The sequence below is a fragment of the Papilio machaon genome, chromosome 21, assembly GCF_912999745.1.
Source record: "Papilio machaon chromosome 21, ilPapMach1.1, whole genome shotgun sequence".
Taxonomy (NCBI): domain Eukaryota; kingdom Metazoa; phylum Arthropoda; class Insecta; order Lepidoptera; family Papilionidae; genus Papilio; species Papilio machaon.
This window is the reverse complement of record NC_060006.1, coordinates 4,183,984-4,198,729: the sequence shown is the minus strand read 5'-3', so window position 1 is coordinate 4,198,729 and position 14,746 is coordinate 4,183,984. Positions and strand designations below refer to the sequence as shown.

At 31.1% G+C, this 14,746-nt stretch overlaps 2 protein-coding genes across 3 annotated transcripts; one reads left to right on the top strand and one right to left on the bottom strand.

The window, feature by feature from the left end:
- Window positions 1–477: 477 nt before the first annotated feature.
- On the bottom strand, window positions 478–5,605 carry LOC106714520 (cell cycle control protein 50A). Of its 2 annotated transcripts, XM_045683232.1 has the most exons (10): window positions 5,423–5,605; window positions 5,210–5,343; window positions 4,560–4,762; window positions 4,088–4,221; window positions 3,384–3,503; window positions 3,130–3,215; window positions 2,663–2,798; window positions 2,191–2,356; window positions 1,531–1,602; window positions 478–580 (listed from the first exon to the last, which is right to left on the bottom strand). In XM_045683232.1, exons 1-10 carry the CDS (start codon window positions 5,475–5,477, stop codon window positions 535–537), a joined length of 1,152 nt encoding a protein of 383 aa, XP_045539188.1. In that variant the 5' UTR covers window positions 5,478–5,605; the 3' UTR covers window positions 478–534. The 2 variants fall into 2 exon arrangements, with proteins under 2 accessions (XP_045539188.1, XP_045539189.1); XM_045683233.1 differs by lacking the exon at window positions 1,531–1,602 and having other exon boundaries at window positions 479–580.
- Window positions 5,606–5,884: 279 nt separating this feature from the next.
- On the top strand, window positions 5,885–12,919 carry LOC106714521 (septin-1). The gene is made up of 11 exons (XM_045683165.1): window positions 5,885–6,145; window positions 6,955–7,147; window positions 7,595–7,725; window positions 8,208–8,335; window positions 9,557–9,674; window positions 9,805–9,891; window positions 10,358–10,518; window positions 10,915–11,016; window positions 11,566–11,659; window positions 11,963–12,067; window positions 12,557–12,919. Exons 1-10 carry the CDS (start codon window positions 6,122–6,124, stop codon window positions 12,047–12,049), a joined length of 1,125 nt encoding a protein of 374 aa, XP_045539121.1. The 5' UTR covers window positions 5,885–6,121; the 3' UTR covers window positions 12,050–12,067; window positions 12,557–12,919.
- Window positions 12,920–14,746: the final 1,827 nt, after the last annotated feature.

Here is a 14,746-nt window from a genome sequence, read left to right as displayed (position 1 = left end):
TCTAAATATACATTTAAATATATAAATTTGGCCACCCTACAATTTACTAAAAGTAATTCTGAATCATATAAAAAAGTGTAGGGTGACCAAATAATTAAAATAAATAATAAAGTAATTTAAAAACTCAATTTCGAAGTTATTTAAAATAATTTATTAACTAGGGTGCAGGTGATTTCTAACAATTAGATAGTAAAAAGGTTTTTTTTTTATGTTCTAAAACAAATGCAAAAGAAATATTATCACACGTTTCCATTTAGGAAACATATGCAAAAACATATCATAATGTTCTTTTTGCAAGAAATGCACGGTTTTGTAAGATTTCCGATTTGATAAATCGCTTCTATCAATAAATTCATCGTTCCAATCTTAAAATTGGACATTAAATAATTTCTTTTTCTGTAATTAAAATTGACGTTAAAAAAAGGTCTAACTGTTTATGTAATTTTTGTAAAAAATATTTAAGTACGATAAATAAATATAAAACCAAATAAAAATTTAAATCCAGCATAATACTGTAAATATTTCGGAGTATCCTTAAGAGTACGGTGTACGAGGATTGACGTTGATCATCTCAGTTGTGCTGAAACATACAGAAATAAATATAATTTTATATATAACCGAAGTTTTGAAACAATGGTAGACGACAGCAACATCTGTTGCACAAATTTTGCCGACTCGTCCGGTGCAATACCACGACCACACAGAAGACAGACCTCAGTACAGTCCTGCGTACAGTCTGACGAGTGTGTGTACCAAAGGCCTAATTACAGTCCTGTTTTCCTTCTCATCTATATATATAAAAGAAAGTCGTGTTAGTTACACAATTTATAACTCAAGAACGGCTGAATCGATTTGACTGAAAATTGGTGGGCAAGTAGCTTAGAACTAGGAAACGGACATAGGATAATTTTTACCCCTTTTCCTATTTTTAATTCCGCTCGGACGGAGTCGCGGGTAAAAGCTAGTCCTTTATAAGAAAAAGGTTAGGAAGGAGAAGTGAAAGAACAGATAAGTGGAAACATCCTGTTTCTGCGCATCCCCTCCTTCGTCTTGAGATTGATGTCTATGGGCAGCGGTCGCTTCGCTATTTCAGCGGATTTAGTTGACCGCTAGCTTGTTTGCCATATTAATATAATTTCAATGTCAAAATTGTCCTTCATTAGGAAGTTTCAACTTGAACTTGAAGTTTCAAAATCAAAATAATTTTCACTGCTGATGTACTAACTTTTTAATCGTTACTTTAAACAATACCTAGTAAAACTCAAAGGAAACAAAAGTAAAAATATTAGATACATACATATAAAAAAATGTGTCATTCTAAATGAAAAGTGAAAATTTACTATCTCTGTCTACGATGATTCTGACATAGTTAATAGATTAAATGGAGCTATGTCCTATGCATGATTTAAAAAAAAAAGTAACACAGAATAACTAAACTATTTAAGGTTAGAAAAAAACCAAAATGAATTCTATCAAAGTTATGTACATAATATATATCTTTGTAACTCCAAAACAAACAAAAAAACTTACGAATACTCATTAACATTGTGTGAGGTTGTCTGTTCGTCCACAAAATACGTATGAGCGATAGGAGGTGGGTATCTGATTTTAACACAATTTTCATTTATATAATTAAAAAAAATGACTTAACATATACCATATATATACTAGGTTAGAACTACGTTAATGTTTATAAAAGAATCATTTATAATAGTTTGTTGGCAATAATTGGTACCAACTTTTTAAATACTATTAAAAAGTTGTCAATAATTAGTGCCAACTTTTTAAATACTGTTAATCCAATTATTGACAACTTTTTAATAATATTTAAAAAGTTGGCACCAATTATTGCTAACATATTAAGAACTAAACTAATCCCATAAAAACCAAACAATTTCGTTATTGTTGCTAACTTTTAAACATACAAGATATCGTAGCATACAAAAAATAAGGTACTACAATAATAGATATAGCAATTTTCAAATATCTTTACGGCTCAGAAAATAGTACAAGTCACTACGCAGAACAAAATGACAAATCAAGTTTACAACTCAAGGATAACCACAAAGATATTTGGAAAAACCTTTATTAGGGGAAAGACACGGCCACAAATCAAACAATTCGACGAAAAAAGTTATATCTCATAAGAGTTGTAACTTTTTTTAAATTATAATATTAAAAAAGACTCACCTTCGAGAGCATCTAACATGGATAACAAGGAGTACTATGCCAAGCAGTAGGCATAGTGTGCCAACCACGACATATGCCACACCGAGGAATGGATTCTTGCCACCAAGTAACGAAGTAGTAGATATTATAAACGATTTAGTGCCATCGAAGTCTGTCACAGGGTAATCTGTTGAATTGAAAAAAAAATGTCAATCTTTTGATAAAAAACAAATGATAAAAAAATATAAAACAGTTAATTTTTACTCTATTATATGTACCCTTTTTAAATCACTGTTAGTAATTATAAGTACTATAAGGGTGTTCTTAGAATTGTAAGCAAAAAAAATCAAAAATATCAGGTTTAATTAAAATTTTACTTAGACATGACATCAGATAATATTTTTATTAAAATATTATATTCATATTCAGCAATAAAGTACATGTCGGGTTCAGAAAGCATAAAATATAGTACACATTTAAAAATAAAACTCACTATATTCAACTCGCAATAGATATGGTCCTTTAACAAGTCCGGTACTGAAGCCGTACTGAGAATGATCTACACGTCGGTATAACTTCCTAAACGTAGGTAACGCGGCCGTTCGCATCCATACTATTAAGTCTTCATTCTGTTACAAATACACTGATATTAAAAAAAAAGAAACAGTACAACACAATAAGAAAGAAGTCACAAACTTGATGTAAAAGTGTGACAAATGGAAGGAAAAATATCAACCCAGGTGAAAAGAGTTCCATATACAATCATCACATAAAACATGTAACTTTCTACGTCGCATAGATTATAAGCGACAACTAGACAGTATTAAAACTAATGCCGTTCTTTTACATTTTTTTTGCATATCATCTATGGACACCCTGTATATATCAAGACATTTTTTTGTAATTTAATTCCTGTGTTGTCATTATTAATTATTTTTTATTAATTATACAGTAATTTACCTGAAAACCATTGTTATCAGTATTATTAAGATCCAATTGCCACACCGGACGTCTCCAGTTAACGGGTTTTGTGAAGTTTGCAAATGCTAAAAAAATAAACTACAATTATACCCTTTTGAAGTTATCAAATACATTGTAGTATTAAGACAAGGACACAATTGAAAACACACAATAAAATATATAAAATACACAATTAAATGTTTAAATACTATATTTTTCATTTGAACTGTAGAGGGAAATTTTTTAATTGTTACCAGTTTTCAAATCTCCAGGTGGATTACGGAACTTGATATCTTTGTCGGATGTCCAAGCGATACCTGTCCGTAACACTGGTACTTCAATGTCCCAATCCAGAGAACGCACCATCAAGGTATCTTGAAATAAAAAAGGAAACATTTGTAAAAATCGTGTAAACATTTTCCACCAGAATTATTCAGTGATAAATTCAAGTCTCTTTCCATTTGCACAAATAGAACAAAATGAAAACACTGAAATCTTACTAATATTTGAAATCTCACTTATATTACAAATATGAAAGTTTGGATGTTTGTTAAAAGTTATCTGCAGAATGGCTCAACAGATTTTACTGAAATTTGGCTTAGATATACATAGATCATAATCCAGAAAAACATGTAGGCTACATATTTTTTTAGCGCAACGGAGTCACAAGTAAAAGCTAGTTCTCTTATAAAGATTTATTATATAAAATAGACAAACTTAAGAAGTTACATTAATTAACTATCACATTACTGTTACATTGGCTTCCAAGTAGAGTTGGCGACAGGCAGGCGGTTGGCCATAAAAACTTAAGCTAAAACTTAAAGCTTATAAAACCTTGTGTGCCAACGGTATGCCAACGGTATGTAAAAGGCCAGGGAGAACATGATGATATTACTGTTATATTGTCTCTTATTACTTTCAAAATGATAAATATGAGGCAAATGAAATCGAAACTTACCATTAAACATGGAATTAGCTATAGCGCCACATGGAGCAACAGGTTTCAACTTGCCATCTTCTTCAGCATAGCCAAATGGATCGCAGTCTGATGATGGTGTCAACGATAGTTGTCCACGGAGTTGACTGTCATCCCTGTTAAATCAGATTGTATGCGCTGTTTTATATATAGCCTTGCTAGCTATTTTGTCAAGTAAAATAAAATTATGTACTAAATTATTTCCTGATTAATAAATAATTTTAAATGCAAAAATTTTTAAAATTTTTTTTTAACTTTTTTTTCAGATTCATGTTAATTAAAATAATGGTAGTGTTATTTGGTTAAATATATTTATGAATAAATAATAATAAATTTATTGAGACATATTTTACTTCTTTTTTTTCTGAGGATTTATGATATTTTTCTTTACAATTATTTTGACAGTGTAAACCAACTTTTACAATATGCACAACATGAGAAAACTGTACTTTACCTGGATTTAACATATCTCCTGTGATTCTGGTAATAGTTGCTAAGACCATAGTAAAAATAGACATCCCTCTTGAAGTCCTCAGTCAAATTGAAATTAATTTGACATATACATGAGTCCATATCATTCTTCTTTATATATTCAGCACAAGTTATGTTTTCATTCAATTTCATGCATTTTGTGTAATCTATTACATGTTCTTTCACCTTTTTGTAAATGAAATAAAAAAAGATATTCAACAAAAAGATTTTACACTGTTCTTTTATCTTAAACTAGCTTTTACCCGCGACTCCGTCCGCGCGGAATAAAAAATAGAAAACGGGGTAAAAATTATTCTATGTCCGTTTCCTAGTTCTAAGCTACCTGCCCACCAATTTTCAGTCAAATCGATTCAGCCGTTCTTGAGTTATAAATAGTGTAACTAACACGACTTTCTTTTATATATATAGATATAGATTACCAGTTGAGAATGTTTTGTTTTCTAATTTTTATTTCCATACCAAATAAATTTTTAAAAGCCATAACCATAATAGGGAGTTCATTTATTAGCACACTAAATGTAAGTCTACCTCACTACAGTCATTTAGAGCAATTAATGCTGCTATTGTCGGATGATAAGAACAAGTATAAACAAAACTATTTTTGTATCTTACCTCATCAGAAAAGTATAGTAATCCAATTCCTACTGGAATAAAAGCTATTCCAATTACGAAAAACGTCGGCAAAACAGTTCCTGCAGTTAAAATAGGCTGCCATGCAGGCAAACGTTGTTGTTTAAACGCTGATTCTGCGGAACGATTAATTAACTTTTAGTCTTGAAATCAATAAACTAAAATCAGGTGACATATTTCAATGCTATTTATTACCAGCTGGGCGTCTTGATTTCACGTTTTGATCCGATGTATCACTAGATGTAGCCATTTCATTAGTTGCTGCAATATTCTCCGCTTATATTATTAATTTAAACTGAAAATTGCAGATACTTTTGGCTTAATTTCTTAATCAATTATCTTTCTATTTGACATTTGTAAAAGTCAAAACTTAATGTCAAGAACACAATCAAAGAATAAATAAATAAGAGAATGGATATAGACAACGATAGAAAAAAAGCGATTTTATACTGTAGGAAATAATTCCTGTTGTTGTTTTACACAATGGATTTTACTAAATTTTAAATAATTTTTTTCTTTTTACTTTTTACACACGTAACAAGTAAAATGATGATTCAGAATGTTTTTAAGCGATTCAGTGTTCCGATTTTGAAACACATACCCAACGCAACAGACATAATTAGAAAATTTGGTACCGTTCGACTCGTTTGTACTCATGTGTATATCTATCGTACATCCCTTTAAGCTGTTCCCCATCTGTCACATCAAGTCAAACAAATGTTTGATAAATTGTTTCAGGATAATGAGTAAGAGTGCTCTATTGCAATTGATTATTAATAACATTTGAATTTACAACGAGGAAACAAAGTAAATATTATTTTTAAACATAACACGTACAATACCAGCCAGTAAATTCTTGAACTGACCCGATATTATAGTGAGAGCGAAGAGAAAATGGCTAACGAAAACGCAAAGAATGTGAGTAATAACGTAGTTTCTTTTTGTTGTTTTATGCACTTTGATGTTTCATAATGGCTATTATCATAAGGAATCTCAACGGTATAATATTTGTGACTACGTTATCGACAAATAAATGCACAAGGAACCTTATTTAATCGCATTTGTAACAGTTTTTTTATTCTTTTGGTAAATTAGAACTCGATACAGTTAGGGCCGGATACGTGATAATGTTAACGTGCGTTGCCTGAATATTTATCAAATGAATGTTGGTAGAAACATACTAAACTGGGTCGTTAATTTTTTTACGGTAAATTGAAATAATTGCTTTTTTGTAAGTTGTACGTAGTCGCTTCGCTTATCGGAGCTCATTAAGTGTAATGTTAATTTAGTAAACATAGCCTATGACTCACTAGTAGTCAAGTATGATATGATTTAAGACTTAAACTTTATAGGTCATCAATAAAGGGAAACAATTTATATAAACCACTAGCTGTCGCCTGCGACTCCGTCCGTGCGGAATTTAAAAAAAAGTAAATTAGTAGCCTATGTGTTCTTCCAGACTATGTTCTGCATTTATGCCAAATTTCAGCAAGATCGGTTCACCAGTTCTATAGATACCTTCTTAAAAACATCCATCCATCTAAACATTCCCATTTATAATATTAGTAAGATTTGGGACAATGAACTATTTAATATGATCATAAAAAAATTACAAGTAAGATATCTGAAGCTGTAGATATTACCTTAATTAGTAAAGCATTAAGAATTAACATCTAAGAAATCTAAGTTAAATTACAATATATTTGATATATATTTTTCTTAAACAGTTCGCAAACTTGGAGACTCCTGGTTATGTTGGTTTTGCCAACTTACCAAATCAAGTGCACCGTAAGTCAGTAAAGAAGGGCTTTGAATTCACTCTAATGGTGGTTGGAGAGAGTGGTTTGGGGAAATCGACACTTGTAAATTCTCTGTTCCTTACTGACTTATATCCTGAACGTGTCATACCTGATGCTACTGGTAAGTCAATGAAAATAGTTATCTTTATCTATCTGTTTGTTCTCTCTGGACTACCTTCATAAGCAAAGGACTCAAGTTAGAGAGAAACCTCTATAAGCGAGAAAAATATTTAGTCTTTTGGACTCTCGCTTCCAGATACAATTGTATTATTCAATGTTATGAGGGCCTATGTTACAGACATTGTAAGATTTATAGTCATTTGATATCTATTTATAAAGTTTGTTATCATATTATGTATTTACTTTGAACTGAGCTGTAGTAGGTACATTATACATATAAAAGACGGGAGAAACATAGAAAAGAAAAATATGTAATGATTATACTACTCAATTGAGTCTGTAATTTTACTCAAATTAGTTATTAAAAAAACTTATATATCCCATAAATTTTATTGAAAATTTAAAACTAATTGTAGTAGTTTTTTACTAATTGTCTTTTTTTTTTTAGAGAAAACAAATCAAACTGTAAAATTGGATGCATCAACTGTGGAGATTGAGGAGAGGGGAGTGAAACTCAGATTGACAGTTGTGGATACACCTGGATATGGTGATGCTATTGATAACACTGATTGCTTCCGAGTAAGTTTATTTGCCCTATTTAGAGTCATAAATGCTTATTAAGGGTTACTCTTGATGTAGATTTGACATAAAAATTAAGCCAATACTTTAAAGTGCTTTACATTCCTCTTGGTGTTTCCGTCGTTTGTTTGCCCCCTTATCTTGTAAAAAAAAAATTGACAGATGAAGTTAATGTGGAAAAAAATATTTAATTACGAATTATGGTCGACTTTCGACCAATGGGCGACTACAAGTATACAATTCCTTTAGAATCATATTTTTTTTATTTCACAAGGCAAACAAGCTATGGTTAACTGATATGTCCATAATGGTTACCATAATAATGTCATAAATTAAATTGATGTAAATAGATAATGTAGTGATTACTAAATTACGCATTCCAAGTTAAACATATAATTAACTCTACCTCCCCCATCTTCTCCTTAATTGAAAAAGGGTGGGATGGAAAGTATATCATATAAAAAACACATTTTTTTTTTCAGTCAATAATACAATATATAGATGAACAGTTTGAGAGATTCTTACGCGACGAGAGCGGCCTCAATCGTCGGAACATCGTCGACAACCGCATACATTGCTGCTTCTACTTCATATCGCCTTTTGGACATGGGTAAGATCCTTATTCCTATAGACTCTTGAATCACTAACCACCAGATTGCTATATATCGATGGCACCTACGAATAAGGACCAATGTGCATTGACAACTTTATAGAAGAGGCTCTCAAAGTTTCAACCATATATGAAAATAGGCCGCATAGGTCCTGTTACTTTATATACATTTACAGGTACCTGTAAATGTGTATTTGTGTTTAGTGCATACACTAAGACATAGTTTTTAATATAAAAAAGTCAAAATCGATTTGTTACTTTGACCCTTATATAAAGGACTTATCAATATAAGAACATTGCAATATTTCCACTGATGTAGACTATACAATAGAATTAGAACCATGTATTTCCACCATGCAAAATTTGTCATAGGAGGTGATGCATAGAAGGGGAACTATAATTTTTTATGTCTCCTCCACCATTGATTAAAGGTAGGAAATGCATCTACAATAGCAGATGTCTATCTATGGGCAATGGACACTTCACTATTTCCCTAAATTGATGGGCCCCTTGCTTATTTGCAACCTAAAGATATAAAAAGAAACTGTGTTTTTACACAGAGTATAAGAAAGATGACAGAATGTTTAAGATATAGTACTATACCATACCATTTTTTTTATATCATATGGTGGCAAGCGGCAAACTGAATTTACAACTTAATAAACTTTTTAAAACGTAATCAAATTATGAAAACATTTACAATATTGTTGATCTAGAAATGATTACACGAATGTATTGTGTGCCCTTGATAATGTATAACATTACTACGTCTTCAATTAATGTCAATTGAATCAAAGTTGAATGTAGGTTAAGGTTTAAAGGTAATCCTATAGATATATTAGCATTGTAAGCAATTAACCCAAGCAAATAATGTAAAGTGATAGATATGGCACAGTTTCCAGTTAACGTTCAAGGTTCGATTCCAAGTTTTGATATTATTATTTTTTTCTTTAAATTATAATTAGATTGCCCAACACAAATATAGTGATTAGTTATTTAAGTTTTTATGTATGGCTGCTTTTATTTTTGTAATTTTTACTGTGGTTGTTTATAGTGTAAACAATTTATCTGATTATGACGAATTTGGTTTCGATTTTTTTTTCATTACCAAATAGAATTATTTTGTTTCATTTACTCTTTATAATTTTAAAATATTATGGATTAAATTTTCGTCTTTACTGACAATGTATTGGTATCTAGAATGTATGTATTACTTTGTAGGCTGAAACCGCTGGACATTGAGTTCATGAAGCAGCTTCATAACAAAGTGAATATTGTGCCTGTTATTGCTAAAGCAGATTGCCTCACCAAGAAGGAAGTACAAAGGCTCAAATCTAGAGTAAGTCCATATTTATTATCTTTGATACCTATTTTACATGTGTGTAATCTTTGACAACTATTTCATTGTTAAAGTCAAAGAGCAAATAGATAGCCAGATGTCACAACTACTATAATTTTTTTTTCAATAGGTGATGGAAGAAATTGAACGAGAAGGCATCAAGATATATCCGCTGCCGGACTGCGATAGTGATGAGGACGAAGATTATAAGGAGCAGGTAAAAATTTGACTCCAGGATGTAATTAAATTTACCGATGTCGATAGATGCCCGGTGAAATACCACGACCATATAGAAGACAGGCGGGAAGTGGAAGTAATACCAAGTACAGTCTGATGAGTGTGGTACTGGAGGCCTAATTTTAGTCCTCTTTCCCTTCCCACCCTATTCTTATTAGGAAAGGATGCATAGGAAGTTTAAATATTCTCTTTTTGTGCGTCTTCTTCGTCGATTGAGGTTAGGCAACGCTTCTGCAATTGCAAAGGTCCATAGGCAGCGGTCGCTTCGCCATTTCGTCGAAATCATGTGGCCGCTTGCTCGTTTGCTACCTTGTTCTGTAAAAAAAACGATGAGACAGTTTTTTACACTCTGTCTACATTTCTATGTGCAATTTGCTAGTCAATTCTGTTAACTGATTATGTTTAGTAGTTACGTGTGCGGTAGTAAGTAGAGATGTATACTGCAGGTTCGTCAGCTGAAGGCTGCTGTGCCATTCGCTGTGTGTGGTGCCGGGCAGCAGCTGGAGGTGCGCGGGCGACGTGTACGAGGCCGTCTCTATCCTTGGGGCGTTGTTGAAGTCGAAAACCCTGAGCACTGTGACTTCATCAAGCTGAGGACTATGCTCATGTTAGTTACAACCATTACTAGATTAGTACCTAGTATAAATGTTTTTACATATCTTGGCGGCTCTTAACTTCACGAGAGTTGTTGTACCTTGGACACCTAATACATTTGAAAAGAGTATAATTATAGTTCTATATGTATTAATTAAAAATAAGAATAATTAAAATTATACTTTTCTAGCATTTATTAATAAATAGATTACTTTAACGCTCATCTTATTTCAAACGCATTTTACCATAGACCTGAGAAATCTTTTAATACGGCATCGGTAACGACTTAAACCATAGACCTCGGCTGAATGTCTTTGTCAATAGATTATTGTCTATTGCCGATGCTTTAGAACTATTTTTTAGTGTAAATTACGATTTGATATGTTTAAATGATTGTCCATTTGTGCAGTACTCACATGCAGGACCTGCAGGAAGTTACACAAGAGGTGCACTACGAGAACTATCGTTCTGAACGTCTGGCCCGCAACGGACAAGTACCTAAGCGACACACGTTAGTAAAGAAAACATTATTTATCCATAGATTTAACATAACTTTTTGTCTATGACTTCGTCCGTGTGGAATTAAAAAAGTTTTGTAAGTAGCTTATTCGCTAAGCGCTATTTCAGACATTTCTATTATGTCTTTTTTCACCCAGATCCGTTAAGCCATTTTGGAGTTACCTACTAACAAATATATGTCCATCCATCTAAACTTTCGCATTTATATAAAAAAAGACGTGGCAAAATCATTTTTTTCGTTAAAAAGTAATAATTATAATTTAATCCATTCATAAAATTCAGGTTAACATTGTACAATTTTTTACGAAATTGATAAAATAATGGCAAAAAAAATAATCTAAAGCCGTAAATCAGATATTTGAAAAAAAAGTATTATTTAGTAGTTAATAAGATGCTTAAGGTTAAGGTTTGTCTTCTTATAATATTATAGTTCTTATAATCTCACAGTTACTAACCAGATATTTTGTACCAACCAGTTGTAAACCTGAAATAAAAGATTTTTATTTTATTTTATTTATTGTTTATTTTATATATAATTTAGGTCAACTGAGAGTGGTCTGAGTGAGGCTGATTCCAACGGACTGAATGGATCTAATGAAGATTCTTCTGAACGTGAACGCGTGCTTCGTGAAAAGGTAATATAATAAACCAATTATATGAGGAGCGTCAAAAGAAAAAGCCGATGAATCACATTTTGGCGATATTTTTTTGTGAACCATGAACTTGGTCATATTTTTACACTTTTCCATAAAAAAACAATGGCGTTTATCGGTTTTTGTTCCAACGCTCCTCATATAATATCGATTTTATCTAGTTTAAACTAATTTAACCCGACGGCTTATTTCAAAAGTAACATAAAGGTGAATATTTGCAGGTTAAATAAAGAACAGTTTAATTTAATATGCACATTTTTGTATGTATGTATGTGTGCTTTGCAGGAGGCGGAGCTGCGACGTATGCAGGAGATGCTGGAACAGATGCAGCGCCAGATGCAGCTGCAGGCCGCCGGCGGTACCACCGCATAGTCCGCGAACATCCAACAGGTATACCTTAAACATCTAGAATCTAGATCTTTAAGAAGGTTTAGAGACATTACATCTACCATGTCTTACGTAACATCTCTCGATTCTAGATGATATGTAGAGTAACTTCTAACCACAACTTAATATCCAGACTATGTTCTATATCTATGCCAAATTTCAGCCAAATCCGTTGTGCCGATCTAAAAAAACCCTCCAACTAGCCGACTGTTAAGTTCTAACAAAATTTATTGTCTGTGGTTATGTATACTCTGTGCACGTTGTCTTTAGTACTTGTATGTCGTTGGTTATCACATTGTTACTGGAGGCTCATAGTATTAATTCAAAAAGAAGGAGGTTATTGATAACCTCCTTCATTAAAAGAAAAAAAAATACAGTCGAAATTCGATTGTATTTTTTTATGTGTGCTATAAAATACTAGTAAGATTGTTAATGAATGCTAATTCTTTACATATAAATAAAGTTAAATTTCTGATTGTATATAATTTCCAGTTGGACACAAGTACGGCTGTCCAACTGCCGGACGCTTGCGACGTCGTCAATTCAATACTGCGCGCCATTCCGTACTGCGTCACCAGAACATAACCTATAAATGTGTCACGTGACCTTCATATAATCAATCATACAGTTACTACAACGCTTCCCTTACTTTAATAATCTAAATGCAGATATTTTAAGCTATAAAATAAGTTTTTTTTTTTGTATTTCATTTAAAACAGTTACTCCATTATATAGAATTGTGAAGTTGGTGTCGCCACTGTCGATAATACAGCCAGCTGATTGGTCGGTAATATTTTGACATTTCTATATGTATGTAACTCTAGTTTTTTTACAATAAGTTGATCAGAAATGCTTAAGATTAAGCAGAAATATTGAGGAAATTTTTCATTCAACGAATACATTATTAAGATATAGAAATGCATGTTACAAATAATCATTAGTATTAAATATAAAGAGAAATCTCAACTTATAAATAAGTGGAAATTGATCTTTTAGTTTGCTTTACGAAGTAGTAATCGAATTTTATATGTATTCTGTGCAATTTGACGTTTTTATCTATGGTATAAAGATAATGGGTTAATAGATTGGCTTTATCTAGTATTTGTCAGTTTCTGAAAAAAAAAATGTATTTATTATCTACAATATTTCTCTAACAAAACGATTTTTTTTTTTATTAATTTGTATTTATTGCCAGTCTATTAGTACATTAATCTATGGTATAAAATGATATGACTGAAGAAGATAAACGAATGAAACTTCAATATATTCTATTAGGTTCCTAATAATACAGTGTCAATTGGTTAGAATAATTATAATAGTAAATGCAATCTCTTTTAGCCTTAACTGTTGTTTATTTTAATGTAATTTTTATTACAACATCACTTTTGAATATCGGTTTTGACGCTTTCTATATTAATATATGTCATTCATTATTGTTTTATAGATATATAATCTATAGATTTAGTGTTTCATACAAGTTGGACGTTAGAGTTGATTTTCCAAATATAATTTACTTAATAAAAAAAGGACTCCTTGTCGCTAGATAAAGAGCATTCTTTCCGAAGCCATTCCATGACGAATTAGCATAAATGTATGGAACTGTCACGTGACAATCACGTGACTTATAGAAAGTTGTCTTCACTTCGTCTAGGCTGAGGCATTTTTTTTTTCGTCTATATTCTGTGCTCCGGATTAAGTATCTATATGTTATAAATCTATGGTATTGCAATTTTAGTGGATCTACATTTTACATTGTTGTGTCACCTATATTACAATCCCTTACACTCTTTCCCTTAGAAAGAACAGAGATCGCAACAGTGTACAAGGTACCTTAAATATCATATTTTAAAACACATAAACGATTGCAAAATATCATGGTACTCATCCGGTTACATTTTTTTTTTGTGAATTCATAGGAAATGAGATAGTTATATTCATGTTTTTTAGTCTCGATTCACGGCTTCGTAATGTTAACTTGTTTTTGTACTACTATTATGACGTTTTCTGATTTGAATATCATGTTATTGTACACGAGTAGTATATAAAGGCAACCTTAGTAGTTAGATTTTTATATATCAAATAAAATGATAGTTGAATGTACACATTGCTTTTAAAAGCTTATATAAAATAATATGTTATTTACAATGCAGTATAAACATCTTACAATTAAATAATTAGAAAGACATAGACAACAAAAATATAGATTAAAAGAAATATTAAAATAAAATTTATATGATCAGTTACTTGTAGATAAATAAAAGCGTTTGTGTTTTATTATTAACAGTTTTAAATTTACATTTTTATCAAATGTCTAAATATTTTATCCTATGTGCCATTTCAACTTGAGCCATACTTTTTTTTTTAAGAAATACGTTATTAGTAACTTACTTTTTTTTTAAAGTATACCAAAATTTGCTCTCTTTTTTTCGAATAAACGCAGTATTTTTCATTAAAAGTTTGAACATTCTCATTTCGAAATTAAATACATTGTAATTATAATTAATATGGACTGATTTATTTACCGAGTATTTACTTCAAAGATGTATTATCTCTTATGTATTATTTTAATTAGAATAAGTTGTGTTATGACATTATATACAATTATTTACACTCGATATTATAAACTCTCGACATGTGTGTGTATGACAAGAAAGATTTCTATTTAATTGAAAAAAAAAATAC

Excerpts from the sequence above, each read along its gene's own strand:
- LOC106714520 (XM_045683232.1), bottom strand. The coding sequence starts at position 5,477 with ATGGCTACATCTAGTGATACATCGGATCAAAACGTGAAATCAAGACGC. Across the intron at positions 2,799-3,129 it reads CTGATAACAATGGTTTTCAG|AATGAAGACTTAATAGTATG; the intron begins GTAAATTACTGT and ends TATTTGTAACAG. Across the intron at positions 1,603-2,190 it reads CATGTTAGATGCTCTCGAAG|ATACCCACCTCCTATCGCTC; the intron begins GTGAGTCTTTTT and ends TGTTAAAATCAG.
- LOC106714521 (XM_045683165.1), top strand. The coding sequence starts at position 6,122 with ATGGCTAACGAAAACGCAAAGAAT. Across the intron at positions 7,148-7,594 it reads TGTCATACCTGATGCTACTG|AGAAAACAAATCAAACTGTA; the intron begins GTAAGTCAATGA and ends TTTTTTTTTTAG. Across the intron at positions 11,017-11,565 it reads CAAGTACCTAAGCGACACAC|GTCAACTGAGAGTGGTCTGA; the intron begins GTTAGTAAAGAA and ends TATATAATTTAG.